General features: G+C 37.6%; 1 protein-coding gene across 2 annotated transcripts; it reads right to left on the reverse strand.

The window, feature by feature from the left end:
• Window positions 1-5,144: 5,144 nt before the first annotated feature.
• LOC140155747 (NHL repeat-containing protein 3-like) lies at window positions 5,145-18,149 on the reverse strand. Of its 2 annotated transcripts, XM_072178698.1 has the most exons (7): window positions 18,022-18,149; window positions 15,985-16,121; window positions 14,723-14,885; window positions 11,622-11,825; window positions 10,969-11,173; window positions 7,337-7,583; window positions 6,274-6,412 (listed from the first exon to the last, which is right to left on the reverse strand). In XM_072178698.1, the coding sequence occupies exons 1-6, from the start codon at window positions 18,101-18,103 to the stop codon at window positions 7,337-7,339; spliced, it is 1,038 nt and encodes a 345-aa protein (XP_072034799.1). In that variant the 5' UTR covers window positions 18,104-18,149; the 3' UTR covers window positions 6,274-6,412. The 2 variants fall into 2 exon arrangements, with proteins under 2 accessions (XP_072034798.1, XP_072034799.1); XM_072178697.1 differs by lacking the exon at window positions 7,337-7,583 and having other exon boundaries at window positions 5,145-6,412.
• Window positions 18,150-18,201: the final 52 nt, after the last annotated feature.

Here is an 18,201-nt window from a genome sequence, read left to right on the forward strand (position 1 = left end):
TGCTGATAGCAACAGTGATGAATTACCCATGGACCACTATTGCTATCTACTGCTGATAGAAACAGTGATGAATTACCCATGGACCATTAATGCTATATACTGCTGATAGCAACAGCGATGAATTACCAATGGACCACTAAATGCTATTTACTGCTGATAGCAGCAATGATAAATTACCTATGAACCATTAATACTATCTAACACTGATAGCAAGTGATGAATCACCAATGGGCCTTTAATGCTATCTACTGCTGATAGCAACAGTGATGAGTTACCATGGACCATAATGCTATCTACTACTGATAGCAACAGTGATGAATTACCCATGGACCACTATTGCTATCTACTGCTGATAGCAACAGTGATTAAATACCCATGGACCACTATTGCTATCTACTGCTGATAGCAACAGTGATGAATTACCCATGGACCATTAATGCTATCTACTGCTGATAGCAACAGTGATGCATCACCCATGGGCCTTTTATGCTATCTACTGCTGATGGCAACAGTGATGAATTACCCATGGACCACTAAGGCTATCTACTGTTGATGCTATCTACTGCTGATAGCAACAGTGATGAATCACCAATGGGCCTTTTATGCTATCTACTGCTGATAGCAACAGTGATGAATCACCCATGGGCCTTTTATGCTATCTACTGCTGATAGCAACAGGTGATGAATTACCCATGGACCATTAATGCTATCTACTGCTGATAGCAACAGTGATGAATCACCCATGGGCCTTTTATGCTATCTACTGCTGATGGCAACAGTGATGAATTATCTATGGACCACTAAATGCTATCTACTGCTGATAGCAGGAGTGATGAATAACCTATGGATCATTAATGCTATCTACTGCTGATATATAGCAACAGCGATGAATTACCCATGGACCTTTAATGATATCTACTGCTGATGGCAACAGTGATAAATTACCCATCATCGGGCCATAATGATATCTACTGCTGATAGCAACAGTGATGAATCACCAATGGGCCATTAATCCTATCTATTACTGGTAGCAACAGTGATGAATTACCCATGTACCATTAATGCTATCTACTGCTGATAGCAACAGTGATGAATCACCCATGGGCCTTTTATGCTATCTACTGCTGATGGCAACAGTGATGAATCACCAATGGACCATTAATGCTATCTACTGCTGATAGCAACAGTGATGAATTACCCATGGACCATTAATGCTATCTACTGCTGATAGCAAACAGCGATGAATTATTACCAATGGACCACTAAATGCTATTTGTTGCTGATAGCAGCAATGATAAATTACCTATGAACCATTAATACTATCTACTACTGATAGCAAGTGATGAATCACCAATGGGCCTTTAATGCTATATACTGCTGATAGCAACAGTGATGAGTTACCATGGACCATAATGCTATCTACTGCTGATAGCAACAGTGATGAACCACCCATGGGCCTTTTATGCTATCTAATGCTGATAGCAACAGTGATGAATTATCTATGGACCACTAAATGATATCTACTGCTGATAGCAACAGTGATGAATAACCTATGGACCATTAATGCTATCTACTGCTGATAGCAACAGTGATGAATTACCCATGGACCTTTAATGATATCTACTGCTGATAGCAAGAGTGATGAATTACCAATGGACCATTAATGCTATTTACTGCTGATAGCAACAGTGATGAATCACCCATGAGCCTTTTATGCTATCTACTGCTGATAGCAACAGTGATGAATTACCCATGGACCACTAAATGCTATCTACTACTGATAGCAACAGTGATGAATCACCAATGGGCCATTAATGCTATCTACTACTGATAGCAACAGTGATGAATTACCTATGGACCATTAATGCTATCTACTGCTGATAGCAACAGTGATGAATTACCTATGGACCATTAATGCTATCTACTGCTGATAGCAACAGTGATGAATTACCTATGGACCATTAATGCTATCTACTACTGATAGCAACAGTGATGAATTACCTATGGACCATTAATGCTATCTACTGCTGATAGCAACAGTGATGAATTACCTATGGACCAGTATTGCTATCTACTGCTGATAGCAACAGTGATGAACTATACCTATGGACCACTATTGCTATCTACTGCTGATGGCAACAGTGATGAATTACCCATGTACCTTATAATAATGCTATTTAGTATTTACTGCTGATAGCAACAGTAATGAATTACCAATGGACCATTAATGCTATCTACTGCTGATGGCAACAGTGATGAATTACCCATGGACCTTTAATTATGCTATCTACTGCTAATGGCAACAATGATGAATTACGTATGGACCAATACACTTCTAGTGCCCGTTTCTATTCATCGTTATGTATTCTTCTCCCGTGCATTATTTTCGCGAACTACCCTTCACAGCCCAAATTATATAAACCTGCACGCTAAACAATGCATTATCTAAAACCTGCACGCTAAACAATAGATTCTAGATAATACGTGCACGCTCAAATACTAGAAATACTACTTTCACATAACCATATAGTAGAGTTAGGTGACGCTTTCGACACTGAGGTCACATAACTATATAATTGTCTGTGCGATATATATACCATCAAAAAAGTACGAATATACATTCTGTGGTGTTAAAATGGTATAGTTACAAACGGTGTTCTATAATAGGGTACAATTACCGAATGCAAATATCATTGTCATAAATTATGATTAATGACCTCAAATAAATCAAACATCAAATGAGAATAATCGAGCTTCTATTAATTAAAAAGGGCCAAAAACAGGTGGATCATAATTATACAAGATGACACCATTGCAAAATATTCAGCATTTTACAAATGAAATACATGTAGGCCTATATCTAAAATAACTATGCTGCAGGACGCCACCAGTAACACCAAGTAATGCATGGTGCGGAACTGCACGTCAACAGCCACTACTGGGGCGATTTGTGCAGCTACCACATCAAGATCAAGACATAGCCGGGCCCGGGAAACACACACTAGCGCATAATATCATGATCATGCTTTATAATACCATAGGCCTTCAAACACATGTGTTTGAAGGCCTATGATAATACTGAACAAATTGTTAAATCCCAATGTCGTGTGTTTTAATATAAGTAGATTTTAAAGTTCAAATTATAGAGCTATAAAGTCCAGTTGATATTCACCGTAGTACTAGTCGGACATCTAAATCGATCGTTTCCAGGTGAACTGGTTCAGTGCTCTCTGTGTTCGAAACCACGATATTAAATGATCACAACATAAAGTCAATTGGTTACAAACCATGCGTGAATAAGTTACTAAAGTATGACGTATGGCATAATCGATACCATCGATACCATACGTATACAGGGATTGATTTTCTTTACCAGTTAAATGCTACGTAGCTGGTCAATGTCCTGACGGTGTTTTTTAAAATGTAAGATATTTTCCTAATATTACAACTAATATAATGAATGCAGCAATTAATATTGCCTATTGTTTTAATAGGCCTACACTCAAAGTGTATGACGGATAATGTACTCGTGCAAATGCATTCGTCAAGATAATTGCACTTGCCATGGAGTTATTGCATTTAGCTCTTGAGCCTATCGGCTCTCGAGCTAAATGCAATAACTCCCCGGCGTGTGCGATTATCTTGACGAATGCATTGCACTCAGTTCATTATCCTTATCTTAATGCTATCTACTGCTGATAGCAACAGTGATGAATTACCTATGGACCATTAATGCTAGCTTCTGCCGAAAGCAACAGTGATGAATTACCTATGGACTTTGGTCAGAAAAAATGTTTTGTTGACCTGTTTTTAATTGCCTTTTGATACCTTTTCCACATTAAAACCAATACAATCGAGCATGATATAGTATACAAATATTAACTGTCTATGAGTGTGATGGTGAAATATAATCACGAGGTGAAAGATGGATTGTTCCATTCCACGAGCCGAACGGCGAGTGGAATGGAACAATACATCTTTCACCGAAAGTGATTATATTTTGACCATTACACAAATTTAAGACAGTTAATATTTGTTTTATATCACTCATACATAAATTCTATTACTAAAATACTATTTAAGGTAGGAAATACATTTTTTCATCAACATAACACCATGTTTTGCCGTGATATACTTCACATTTTGGGATCCACCCCATAACTAAATCGTCGAAGTCTAAAGAGTCAGCTTATGACGGCTTGGCGCAGGCGCTTTCACGGCAGGCACTATGATGGTAAAGACTATCACACGGAGAGGCTGATAGTAAAAATGATAAATGGTAATCAACCAATGAACTGTCTAGAATTTATGTATGAGTGATATAATTGTTGATAATATGTTGACGCGATGAACATCCGTTAACCAGTAATATACTGTCTACTACTAGTTCCGGCATACTGGTTGCTGTGATAGTGTTGTTTTTTCCTTTTCCAAGTTCAGTTAAAATAATTCAAGACATAATGAATCAATTGAAACACAACAGTTTATTATTTTCTTGATCAAGGCACTTTTTACAATATTTACAAAACCTATAGCTACCCAGTTTATAAAATAATTCATAAAACCACCAAGCATAATTCTACTGCCCAAAAGGGTACCTGAATATTGTATCCATATTTTATATTCCATCAATATCAAGTGTTCTTTATGGATTGGTCCATTGCAGTCCATAATTTAGAAATAAAGGGCAATACAGTATTATATGTCTGAGACCAGCTAAAGGTGGATCAAGGTTTTTGGTAGGGGTTTCACTCATGAACATTTTCAGGCCTGCATTACTTACCATCTCAAAAGTTAGGTCTTTTTATAGTAGGAAACTTTCTTTCGCGAAGGCACCATGTCAACAATGCCTAGAAAAGTTGCTTTTTGTCTGGTAAAAGTACGTAATTTTTTGCCATTTGCTGCTATTCCTTTTCTCCGATCGGCACCAGATAAATCGGCCTTCCTTTTATGCGCTATTAACCTGTGTAAACCAATCAAGGACCGTAATTGACAGTGACATCAGACGCCATAAAATCTTTTTATCTCTGTCTTTTATTATATTACGCCCTGAAAAATTACAAACATTTCCACTTTGCGTCAATTTTGCTTAAAATTGGTTGATTTGCCCCCCGAAAATCACTTTTCCCCTCGATGACCCCCCATAAAAAATTCCTGGCATGTCACTGTGCATTGTGCGAGTGTCCAAAATTTGAAATTATAATGACCTGAATGCATCTATGCAGTGCATTACACAAGGTTACCCTTACAATTTTTCAATGATACGCATGTGTTAATGACCTAATGACCTAATTGTTGGAGTGGTTAATTGATAGAAAGAAAGGCCATGTCATTTATGTGCCCAAATAATGTGTCCTCTGCAGTATTTGGGTATAAAGGAAACATTATTTGGGTATAAAGGAAACAGCATAACCCTTTATTTCTATAATAATCTGCCCTCATCTGGCACATTTTGACAAATAAAATGTGCAATTTATAATAATGGTCAGTGTAAAAAATAATGTGATATAAAAAGAAAATACCCGTACATAGTCTGCTATCTACTGATAATATCATAATAGCAATAGTATGGAACTGCCTCTGTAACATTCAACTACAATCTAATGATTACAATTCTGATAAAAAAATCTATGGATATATAATGCTATCATCTACTGCTGATAGCAAAAGTGATGAATTACATAATTATGGACCATTAAGGTTAAATGATGTATTGTTGGTCGAAGCAGCAGAAAAAAAAAGTAGTTCACAGCATCTTGTGAATGGTAGTGAGCTTTAGCAAAAATTGCATTGCTCAATTTATAGCGAGCATGTAGAAGAATTCAAATATCACAGATATACTTTTGTAGGTTCTGTGGTTCTTGAGTTATGTTGTAAAGAGGGCTGAAACAACAACACTTTTGTAAACCGTACATAACTCATTAACAACAATAAATTAAGCAAGTTTTCAAAGTATATGATTTGTAGAATGAACTTTTGCAAAAACACCAAAGTGTTATTTTTCAATAATATATTGATTCAGATAATGAAAATCAACTTTTTTGGCTGCTTCGACCAACAATACCTCATATACCCTTAATGCTATCTACTGCTGATAGCAACAGTGATGAATTACCAATTGACCATTAATGCTATCATTCCTGATGAGAGTATTAATTGATTGCAATATAGCATACATCCTGCATTAACAGGCACAAATTTCTGACATGTATGACTTCCAAGTTCTGCTGCATATATGGTTCCCTCTGATTGGCTAACTGCTACTAAATGAGGTTTGCTTCCTTTTGTCACTTCTATTTGACCTTTGACATTACAATCTCCAATATCTCCTGATTTTTGTGGTGCCTCTACCAGGAGAATTTTGTCTTGGTTCAGTTGAGCGACGACAAAATGCGACTTGTCTGCACTTAACCTGTAATAAGACAAAAAACAAGAAAAAAAATATTTGAGGCTATTTTTGGTTTGAATTTGAAAAGAATTCAACAATGAAACTGAAGAGGAAACTAAAAGAAGAATCCAGCTAAAGTTTGTTTGTATTATAATAGGCGAAAATTATTCAGCTTTTGTTAATACGCACATCAATAAACATGATAAAGTCCCAACTGACACTTGAATAAATTCACATACGCTTGCACCAGTCACGCATTAGGCAATGCACAATGAGCGTAAGCACTGCACTCAACTGCACACACACAATTCTATATCAATAAACGGTGCAATGGGTCTTATTTTTTTGCCTTATATAAGCTGAACAAACTTAAGGTTGGGTGAAGTTTATAGTGAATTATATCTTTTGAGACACCTTCCTCATGTATCTCCCTGAAGAGGCTGGTACGGGACCAATGCATCACACCTGTCCTCTCGTATGGGGTTGAAACATGGACGACCACCAAACGTCTAGATAAAAGACTGTGGGTGATAGAGAGGGTGATGGAAAGGATAATGATAGGAATCACAAAGAAACACAGAGTGACAAATACTGATCTGAGAAAGAAATTATTGTGACCATAAAGTCAAAGAAATGAAGATGGACATACACCAGCTGCCAACATTTGAATCTTGAAAAAAGGGAGATTTCCTGTTGCAATCAGGGAGATTTGTCAAAATGTGTACATCTTAATGGACAAAACCATTTCCTTTTCAGGAAGATGACCAAAAATTAAGGGTTCTGAAGGTTTAAAAGTAGGGAGTCTCCTGCGAAAAGAGGGAGTTGGCAGCTCTGCATACACCTAGCCAGGAGGTATGATAACAGAGTAATAAATACTGGTCTAAGAAAGAAATTGGAAGTGCAGGGTATTACAACCATAAAGTCAAAAAAATGAAGGTGGACAATCACCTAGCCAGAAGGTATGATCAATTTTCTGACAAATTTCTGACATGTATGACTTCCAAGTTCTGCTGCATATATGGCTCCCTCTGATTGGCTAACTGCTACTAAATGAGGTTTGCTTCCTTTTGTCACTTCTATTTGACCTTTGACATTACAATCTCCAATATCTCCTGATTTTTGTGGTGCCTCTATTAGGAGAATCTTGTCTTGGTTGAGTTGTGCGACAACAAAATGTGACTTGTCTGCACTTAACCTGTAATAAGACAAAAAAAAAAAAAAAAACAAATTATTTGAGACTAATTTTAGATTGAATTTGAAAAGATTTTAGAGGAAATTAAAAGAAGATACATTAATCAATTAAGTCCCAACTAACGCTTGCGTAAATTCACATACGCTTGCACCAGTCACGCATTAGCCAACGCACACAATTCAATATCAATTAATACACGGTGCTATGGGTCTTATTTTTTTGCCATATATAAGCTGAACAAACTTTAGGTTGGGTGAAGTTTGGAACAGTGAATTATATCTTTTGAGACACCATTCTTCTTAATGTATCTCCCTGAAGAGACAGTATTTGACCAATGCATCATACCTGTCCTCTCGCATGAGGTTGAAACATGGACGACCACCAAACATCTAGAAAAAAACTGTGGTTGATAGAGAGGGCGATGGAAAGGATAACGATAGGATCACAAAGAAACACAGAGTGACAAATACTGATCTGAGAAAGAAATTATTGTGACCATAAAGTCAACGAAATGAAGGTGGACATACACCTAGCCAGGAGGTATGATAACAGGTGGACACACAAAATAAAAGATTGGACACTGCATATGGTGACATTGCTTGGCAGAGAGCAGATCAGGATAGAGTGAGGTGAAAATTGATGAAGAGGCCTTCCTCCTATAGTGGAGTGGAATAGGCTGAAAAAGAAGATTTATAAGGGGAAATTAAACAGAGAAAAGGAAGAAATCTGGTTTGACAGATGTTTGCTATTTGCAATAGTCAAATAAAATATATCTACAAAAATGAAGGCATACTTTTGTACAACTCCCTTGAGCATTAACTTTTATTTGAGAATAAGTAGAGTTTGTACCACAAACATATGGAAAAGTAATCTCTTTTGCTCAAATAAAAGGGGTCCCACAGTTAAGCAATGGGAGAAAAGTGTCTTTTTTCACTTTCAACTTCAATTATTATAAAGGGAAAGTCTTTTATTTTTTGGCTCACTCTTAAAGGCCCTTTCAGTGATTTCACAGGAACATTAAAAAAAATAGAAATTTGTCAGAGTTGCTTAGAAATAAAGAATAAGTCTACCGAATTTCATTAAACCACTTTTCCCCTGAATACATCGACAAATTAGTCAAAAACAGAAGTTTTAGAAAGGTTTTCTACTTCAACTCAGATCGACTCGAGAAAATCGAGATTTTCAGTACAGTCTTCACCAATCGACTGGAAAAACTTCCTAGTCCAGTGTTTCTAACACGGGGAAGTAGAGTCTAAATTGATTTAAAACAGGCGCTTAATTTTTGTAGTAGAAAACAAAATAAGCAATTAAACGTTACCGAGGCAAACTATGAAACTAACAGGCAATTCAAATATGAAAAACAGTTAAAATTGTGTATTTTGTTTAAAATAGTAGCTACTGATGTAATAAGTAGTAGAAACAATACGCATAGCAGCGTGTTGGTATGGTGGAGAGTGAGCTTCTTTTCGATCTCGAGTCGGACTTTTGTACTGTCAGTATCAAAAGTCCAGATTCATGTAAATGCTTTATTTTGTTTAAAATACGGCTTTCGACCGAACCACTAGCAGGCTATGTTAGCACATCTATGCCAATTACAAAGGTACCAAAATCTGAATTTTGATGATTTTTACGATCGTCCGGATGAGCAAATCACTGAATGGGCCTTTAATTGCCTCATGTATATATATTAAACTCTACTTTCCCCGATTTTCAAGGAAATCGGATGAAAGACCTCGTCGTACAGGAGCACTAAACACCGCAAGGTACTCCCAAAATCTCACTCAATTTACTGCGAAATACACTGACATGCACCCCGTGTTATTAAAGTAGCGTGCTATAGACGGCCCTCACTTGATAATAGTCAGTCCGATTGACTTGGGTCACACGATATTTCCTAAAAATACTTTGCCAGATTCTACTCTGTAAAAAGGAATCTGATTGGTTACAAAATGCCGTCGTACAGTAGGAAAAACCATACCCTCTTCCGTACAGCCCTGCTTAGTGTGCTGTGTGGTAATGTATGCATTGTGCATTGACCTCGAACGCCTCTGTACACACAGCGTGCACACACTGGAGTCGAGTATAATTTATTTAAAGAGACTTTCATAGGAAAACTTTTCCATATGTAAAAATGGGTACAGTTTTGTTGTTGAACACTGCTACTTGTGTGGGGGGGAGGGGAGGGGGGATACACACATTACAAACGAGGACACACCTCCGACTGTGGACGTCCTCGATCTGCTGGATCCAGGACATCGCAAATAAGGGGGCTGGCATTTTCTTCGGAAGGGTGGGGCATCCCAAATATGTTGGTGACCGAGTCAATTTTTATGACCCCCCTATCGCTGGTCGAAAAATTTTATGACCCCCCCCTTCCACCTACACAGACTCAAGACAAATTATTCATTGCCTGAACTAAGGCGCGTAGGGCGCCAAAACTTAAGAGAAAATGCCAGCCACCCTAATGTAAAAATGCATTTAAAACGGGCCCACCAATAGGGGGTATTATCCTGGAATCTGGATCATGACCATTTCCTTTCCCAAACCAATCTTCCCTCTCTTGAGGTCGTGATCCCTTTTCCATGTGCTATGTTTTCAAAATTCTATTCAAAGGCTTTTCTTCTGCTTCTAATGTTTTTGCATTTCACTGTTATTGCAATTCCAGATGTAACCATTCCAATGCTCTCTATCCACCTTTCAGCCACCTTACACTTTGTCAAAGAAGTTTCTAATTCTTCCATCATGGACCCAAGTTGTAGAATGGGTCATGGTCATGTGTCACCTTGCCTTCAAGGCTGCAGTCTCGGGGCTGCAGTCAAGCACTCCATGATTACCTCTTTGCTTGCTCCCCTTCCCTCTATTTCAGTATGTCTGGTTTGTCTTTTTCCTCTTTTTAGTTTATTTTGATTTGTTTTATTATGTAGGGCTTCCTTTTAATTGAGTGCCCTTCCAGCACTCTTGGACTTTTCTGTGCATCTTTTGCCAAATGTACAATAAATAAATCAGGGTGTACAGGGACCACTAAGCCATTGGGTGGGGCAACATTTTAAAATTGTCCTGTTGACAGGCCCAAATTATTGTTTGACTGTGGATTGTTGACCCCAATTTTGTCCACAGGGCCCTCCAGACTCAATAAAAAAGTAGTGCGGTATGGACATAAACATTTCCTCTTCTTGTTATTAACTAGTTTTAACCATATTTTAGTGCTAAAAAGTAAAATGGGCCAAAATTACTAGTTGTGACCATTACAACTATTCATCAACTTTGTCCTGGTATCATTTGTTCTGATATTTAGAGCCTTTTGTGCCAGTTTTTTTAGTCAAGGGTCAAGGGGGAGGGCAACTTGACCCCCCTGACTGATACACCTCTGAAATAAATCAGTGCATACCTGACAGAATATGGTTGTCCATCTTGGAAACAAGATGTCCACTGTCCAAGAAATGTTCCATTGTCTACATCAAATGCCTGTATTCTTCCATTCATTCTATCAGCAACCCATACCCTGCCAAAGGAATCTAACTCTACACTGTGTGGAATATGAAACTGACTAGATGAATTCCCAATGCTGCCAATATGCCACTTCAAATGAAAATCTGGAGGAGAAAACAATATCAAACAATCGATATGAGAAACTTGCAGTCTTTTATTTTGCAGTTCAGTCAGATTTGCTTTAAACCTCACACCCAGACACACAAACATACGCATGAAAATACATTGAGAACCGCATGCAAGGTTTAGAACCAGACACACAGAAATTGGGGTCAACATTTTGTTGACAAAAATAATTCCGTCAGTACATTAACAAGTTTGTGCCACCCCCTCGGTTTCGAAAAACCTGTGTATGCCATCGCCACTGATGGAGCATGCCTATATAATCATTTGCATTAAGTGCCCCCACCCCCGGGAGTGTTCTTACCTTTATCTAATTTCAATAGCCTATTATTCATGCCACCATCGCCATCAACCACGTACACTTCACTGAAGGAGCATACCTATATAATCATTGGTGTTAAGTGCCCCCACCCCCGGGAGTGTGCTTACCTTTATCTAACTTCAATAGCCTATTATTCACGCCGCCATCGCCATCAACCACGTAAACTTCACCATTGTCACTGATAGCTAAATCTGCCACTTGATCAAACTGATAGTTTGGTTTGAGTGCAGTACCTGCTTGATTTGGGGTTCCTAACACCAGCTCCAATTTGCCGGTGGGAGAAAATCTCTTCACAGTATGCCCTGACAAATCTGTAAAACAACAAAATATATGTTCTTATGCTCTATTCAAGTACTTTATGGGGATAGTAAGCTGGGATTTATGGATTATCCAGTTGGTGCACCCCAAGGGTGGGGGCGTGTATCGTTTTGTAACATTGTGTAATTTCGATCCCAACCCTGCAACCTGAGGGATTAGCAACATTGAATAGATGGGTAAACGTAATGTCTACAGAGGTCCCCCATCACTTTTCAGGATAGGAGGGGGGATTCTTAAATAGTGCATCAGGATATGCTTTGATTATTCATAACAATTCACACCAAAAAGAGTTTTTTATACTCTCCTTTCCTCAACCCCCCCCAACATCTTCTTTACTCTGGCTCACCTTGTGTTATTTGTATTCCCATCTCTTTCTCACTTTCCTTCTCCTGTCTATCTACCTTTCACTTCCCTTTTAGTGCTCTCTCTTCAAACTCCCAATCTGATCACCTCTTTCCCTCCACCCCCCTACCCCCCCCCCTCCATTTCTCTCTCTCTCTCTCTCCCAATATTTAAGTCATAAAGTGCAATGGAACAACCCATAAGTTGGATGACATCCTATAAACTAAAGTCCTTTCATTACGAAAAGGGGTATAATCCTTCTTGTCTTCCATGAGCAACCGCGTCACATCGGGTATAATCTTCCTTCCAGGAGCAACCACTGTGCATGATTGACGGGCTATTCCATTGCTCGTAATAGGGTAGTGTATTTAAGCGGGACAATGCTGGATGTGCACGTGCGCGTGCACAATGTGCAAGGTAGACTTTCGCCAAGACTTGGCATGTGGTTAGGGGTGTGAGGGGTGGGGGTGTGGGGGTGTGTTGGGGGGGGGCGTGTTGTCCGAGATGTTAGGAATTATTTAATAATAGTTATTAATATTGGAAGAACGTTTTAAACTTTAATTTAAGGCATCATATACGATTTTATACTATTTTAGATTTTCAATTAGGCTAATAACAAAATAATAAAATAGCATTTAAAAATTATATTAATAGGCCTATTTATTATCGCACGCCATGGTAGCAATAAAAAAAAATGGCACCCTTTCCGATAAAAATTTGGGAAACAAATTAATTTAAAAATAAATAAATAAAAACAATCTTTCTTAAACCACATTTTCATGAAATTCATCGGAGGGCCATCAATAAACCAAAATGCACCCCGAATCTGTCGCACATCCCCGTAGTAGGCCTACCCTCCTTGCCACCCCCGTTGCCCTAAACTAGACGTGTACTATAACCGCCACGAGTAGGCCTATTTTTTATTACCTGTAGGCAAGCTCACCCCTACAGTCGCAATAGTTCTAGCCCAGATGGTCGCATGTCATAAGTTGGGTATGCAAAAAGGGTGGAGGGATTACACTTTTCTGAAAATTGTGATACAAATTTGATTGGCTTTCCGTAACCCCGTATCATACAGCAGTGGTTGATACCTCATTTTAAGCCTAATTTTATACTCTTTCAGTCTACTGAAGCATATATAATTATACATTATTCAGTAAAAAAATCACATCAGTTGAAATGAAAAATGCCAGGGGTGGAGGAGCAGGCGGATGTGGAGCAGGCGGATGCGGTAGTGTGCAATAGGACCTATGTGACAATTCACAGGTCAGCATGTCAAAACTACTGGTTACTTTTTCAAATCTAGTGAGGATATGATGTATTGACAGCTTTGAATGTTGAATTTGTACAACTAAAACAATTACTGACTACTTAAGGTGGCACTTCACCCCGTGATAAATTTTGTGACTAATTTTGCATTTTTCTCACAAAATTGCTACTCACTAGTAAAAAAAAGTTATGTATATATTATAGGGGCAAGGAATCCAATTACCTCACTGAAATTTCAGTGATTCAAGACATGTGGTTCATTATATATGTTAAGAAATGAGGTAGGCCTACATTCTAGCTGTACCTCTTTTCTTATCATAAATAATGTACCGCTTGTCTTGAGTCACTGAAATTCCATACTAGTAACTGGATTCCTTGCCCCTATAATATACATAACTTTTGTTACCCAGTTTGTTATTAATTTTTGAGAAAAATGCAAAAATAGTCACAAATTTATCAAGGGTGTAGTACCACCTTAAAGGGTATTATGTTCCATTTTTATTTTCATTTTTAATGAAATCCTAGTTGAATTTCAGTATTTTTAGCAACATGCTAATGTAGATTTCTCTTCTTGATATTCATTTCCTCAATAATAGATTAACCGTTTTGCTAATTACTCGTAAAAAGGTTGTTGACCTTCACAATGTAATTAACATACGTACAATTATTTCAAATAGTTCATTTGAATCATTGAAGTATTGAGAACATATCCTCCAAATCTGATGACATTCTTGCATAAAATAAAAATTTTAGAGTCATTTTTGTAATTGAGGTCTGATTTGAGAAAAACGCATTTGAAATTTGAGATTTACATAGACACCTGTGTAGTAATTAATTAATAATTAAGCATTATCTCAAAAATTAAGTATGTGTTAAGGTTTAAAATGGTGTTGATTATTAGAGGTCGTCAATATATACAACATATCCAAAAATAAATTTTTTGTCATTTTTGACCATGTAATGGAAATTGTACCCAACTTATGACATGCGACCAGATAGCTTTTAACTCACGCCTACTAATAACGTACTTTCATCAAGTGATGGCGCTATAAGGTTTACCACGGAAGCTGTTTGGTTTACCGTGGAAGAAGATTATACCCTATATGTTCATTACAGGGGATGGGGTACAAAAGTACAATTACATTTGTAAAAAAGTAATAATGAGATCTTTTTGGGTTGGAATTTTCAATATGTCACACTTACATTACAGATAGGATTTTTTTGTTTATAGGACATCATCAAACTTTTGGTTTGTTCCCTAAATAAACATTGCAATTACCATCACCCAAGTCAGTCAGCCATATTCTAGAAGATTTGTCTGTTTCATTATAATGCATTCTCATGCCATGTATTTTACTGATGGGACTACTATCATTTTTGAAGACTCTCTTCAGCTCCCCTGTAGTTCCAAACACAATCACTGGCTGTCCATCTGTACCTCTCTGAAGATATGGTATAAAAATATGCATATTCAAATTACGATATGTCTGTATGATACAATAATATTTAATAATAATGCAAATTATACTGAAGCATCATATTTGTCCTACATGTGATTCAGTCTTGAGACAGTGGCTTGCCTAATTTTTAGGAGTGTTTTAACACTTTGTGTCATTTGTGCAACTTTTTTGGGGCTAGACCAGTCCGTGATCGGCTTTGTTTACTTCCGCTGGTAGCTATCCTCTATCCATCACCGGTTATCAATGAATTGAGGATAGTCTTTTTTTAATCATCTCGTATGACACTTGCGGGATACCAGACAAACTGTGAAATAGAATAATCAGGCTCCAATTTGTACACCTTATAAAAATTCCTTCAAACAACCCTGACTCATATAATAGCAACAGCCCTTAATATTAAGGTGGTACTACACCCCTTGATAAATTTGCGACTATTTTTGCATTTTTCTCAAAAAATAATAACACACTGGTAACAAAAGTTATGTATATTATAAGGGCAAGGAATCCAGTTACTACACTGGAATGTCAGTGACTCAAGACAAGTGGTACGTTATTTATGATAAGAAAAGAGGTACCGCTAGAATGTACCTCATTTCTTTTAAAACATATATGTGATAATGTGACACGATCAAGGGGAATGAGTCGGATGTCGCTAACATTGATTTTGAGATATTGGCAAAGAGAGTGTTAAAATCTTTTGTTTTCTATTGTTTTCAGCAATTGATAAAGTAATGTAACTTCGCAAAGAAAAGTCGTATCAACTTGGGGTTTTCAGATTCTGAAAGCTCTAAATGTCCTCTTTAGAAACATAATGTAAAACTCATTTTCGACCAGGGTCGACATATGACTCATTCCCCTTGAATCCCCTCGATCATGTCACATATGATGTGTTGTGGCAGCTGTTGGGCGTCTATGTGGCGTCTTCAAGCGCAGGCGTGTCGGTGTGTACACTATCGCTTTGACTCAAGCGAACGCTCTAGCGATTTTGAAGCTGCGCCCAATGAAATGCGCGCTGACTGTCACTGCCACACCAAGGTGAAAATGGTATACACAACAACTGAGCTTGAAGTTTGATCCTTACCTGACCAACATAAATGTCTCCATTTTTGTCATCCACCCCTACACAATACACTTGTCCTGTAAATATTGACTGATTTTTAGGCCATGATGGATCCAATTTATACTTGAATTCTTGATCCTTGCTAGCTTTCCCTGGACCTGATGAACATGTAGACGATTCAAACAACAGATAAACAGTAATAAAAATTTTGAATTTTGTTTGTACTAGCTACTACTATTTTCAGAAGTTGAAAAATTTTGCGGTCAAAAGTTTTGGCTTTTTTAACCAATCATTTATTTTGATGAAGGTATATATATGTCTTTTTCTGAAACACATATGTCTTGTTAGTACATATATTTATCTACTTCCAGGTGTAAGGCCTATGTAATGAAATTATTAGTTTCCCGTCACCCGCCGGCGCCTGCATCACCTTTTCAATTTGACCAAAACTTTCATTATTTTCATAAAAAAGTCAATTATCTGAAAATTGAGATGGAAATAATCAAAACTGAAATGTCTGACATCCCCTGCTGATCATAAAAATCAGCCATTTTTCTTAGTTGTAGGGGATGTGGAAAATAATGGAAATTTAAGGATTACCTTATCAAGTGTTTAGTTATTACAAAAATTGCAAATTTCTTTTCATTTTAATATAAACAAATTCAAATCTTTTCTTAATCTGTTGCAAAATGTCTGTAATGAGAAGCATTAATACCTGTTTTGAGATGGTCTTTCATCAACAATATAGGTAATATAGCCATGTAAATGAAAGTTTTGACAATATAATAATGAATAATGAAATCATGACCTCATATTTCACTGATAAAAAAGTGACGGGAAACTATTTTAATTTCATTTATATATATATAGCCTAAATACAATGTATGAGCAAAATCTATGGACAGAAACATTGTTTTTTAACATGATAAAAGTGGTGTGAACGGAAAATTCCAAAATATGCAATCAACTATGCATGAAAAGCTGAGCATGCTGAGTGTATGAATTGATAGTCTTACAAAAGGTCACACATTTTATGTCATTTGTCCATAAATTGACCTTTTCGGTAAATCCCATAACCCTTTGCGAGTACACCTGAGAACTCGTCATTTGACGTCACGCCGACTTGCAATGCGCAGCCAGTAGCGATGTTCGATAAGCGATGTGCGCATCGGCGCGAGCGGCGTGGACGCAGAATGACAAGTTCTTAGGTGTACTCGCGAAGGCTTATGGGATTTACCGAAAAGGTCAATTGATATGATTAGTGGTACGCACAGAGGAGTAAGATAAAACAGAGCACGTACCACCAGTCAAAGTCTCCGCCTCATCCGATAATGAGGGCCGATTGTTCCATGAAATGCGCCAGGCGAAACTGCTAGGCAATTACCGCCTATTTTCACGGTATATCGCGTAATCGCGAAAGCACGCAATGCTCTATCGCGTATACACGAAGGCACGCAGCGCTGGCGTGATTGTTAGACACGGCACGATCGAACAATCGGCCCTCATGAATATCACGAGAACTGGTAGCATACAATACGGGGACTTTGACTGGTGGTACGCGCTCTGTTTTATCTTACTCCTCTGTGGTCGTATGGTACATGCCCCGGGTACATCATACATGCAGACAAAAGAAACCACTAAATAAAGCATTCAAGAGAGAAGTATTAAAGGAGTATTTCGTGATCCTAGCATCCTCTTTTTATGACATTTTTCAGTACATATCCACGAAAAAAGCATATTCCCAAAATTTCAGTTGATTCCGATATTGCGTTTGCGAGTTATGCATGATTATGTGTATTACACTGCTCCATAGACAATACGTTGTAATTTCGTTCTGGTGCACCAGAACGAAATTCAAATTTCACAATATCTTTGCTAAACGAATTAATCTGCAAGAAATATTTCGTACATAAACATTATGTAGCCAGAGGTTTCCAGTGATATAATAATCTCAACTTTTTTTGAGAAAAGTGGGGGGATGAGGCTGTGGACCAAAGCAAAGCTCGAAACAACTATAAGCATCTGGACGTTCTGCGCACATTACTTTTCTTTTAATACCTGCTTTCGTAGGAAGCGTTGAGAAGTGTAGAACAAGAACCAGAACCAAACCAGAAGAAACAACAACTTTCCACAGAGACATTTTGTTGTTGACAATTTTTGCCACGGGGTCATGTGACCGGTCATGTGTCACCGGTATTTGCAGCCGGTCGACCCCGGGTTATTTTTAGCATGTATACC

Source organism: Amphiura filiformis, chromosome 6 (assembly GCF_039555335.1).
Source record: "Amphiura filiformis chromosome 6, Afil_fr2py, whole genome shotgun sequence".
NCBI lineage: Eukaryota > Metazoa > Echinodermata > Ophiuroidea > Amphilepidida > Amphiuridae > Amphiura > Amphiura filiformis.

Bases quoted from the DNA above. Each gene is read 5' to 3' on its own strand.
- LOC140155747 (XM_072178697.1), bottom strand. From the start codon at position 18,103: ATGTCTCTGTGGAAAGTTGTTGTTTCTTCTGGTTTGGTTCTGGTTCTT. The intron at 14,886-15,984 runs GTAAGGATCAAA...CCATATCTTCAG, and splicing joins GAGACATTTATGTTGGTCAG to AGAGGTACAGATGGACAGCC. The intron at 11,174-11,621 runs GTAAGCACACTC...TTTCTCCTCCAG, and splicing joins GCTATTGAAGTTAGATAAAG to ATTTTCATTTGAAGTGGCAT.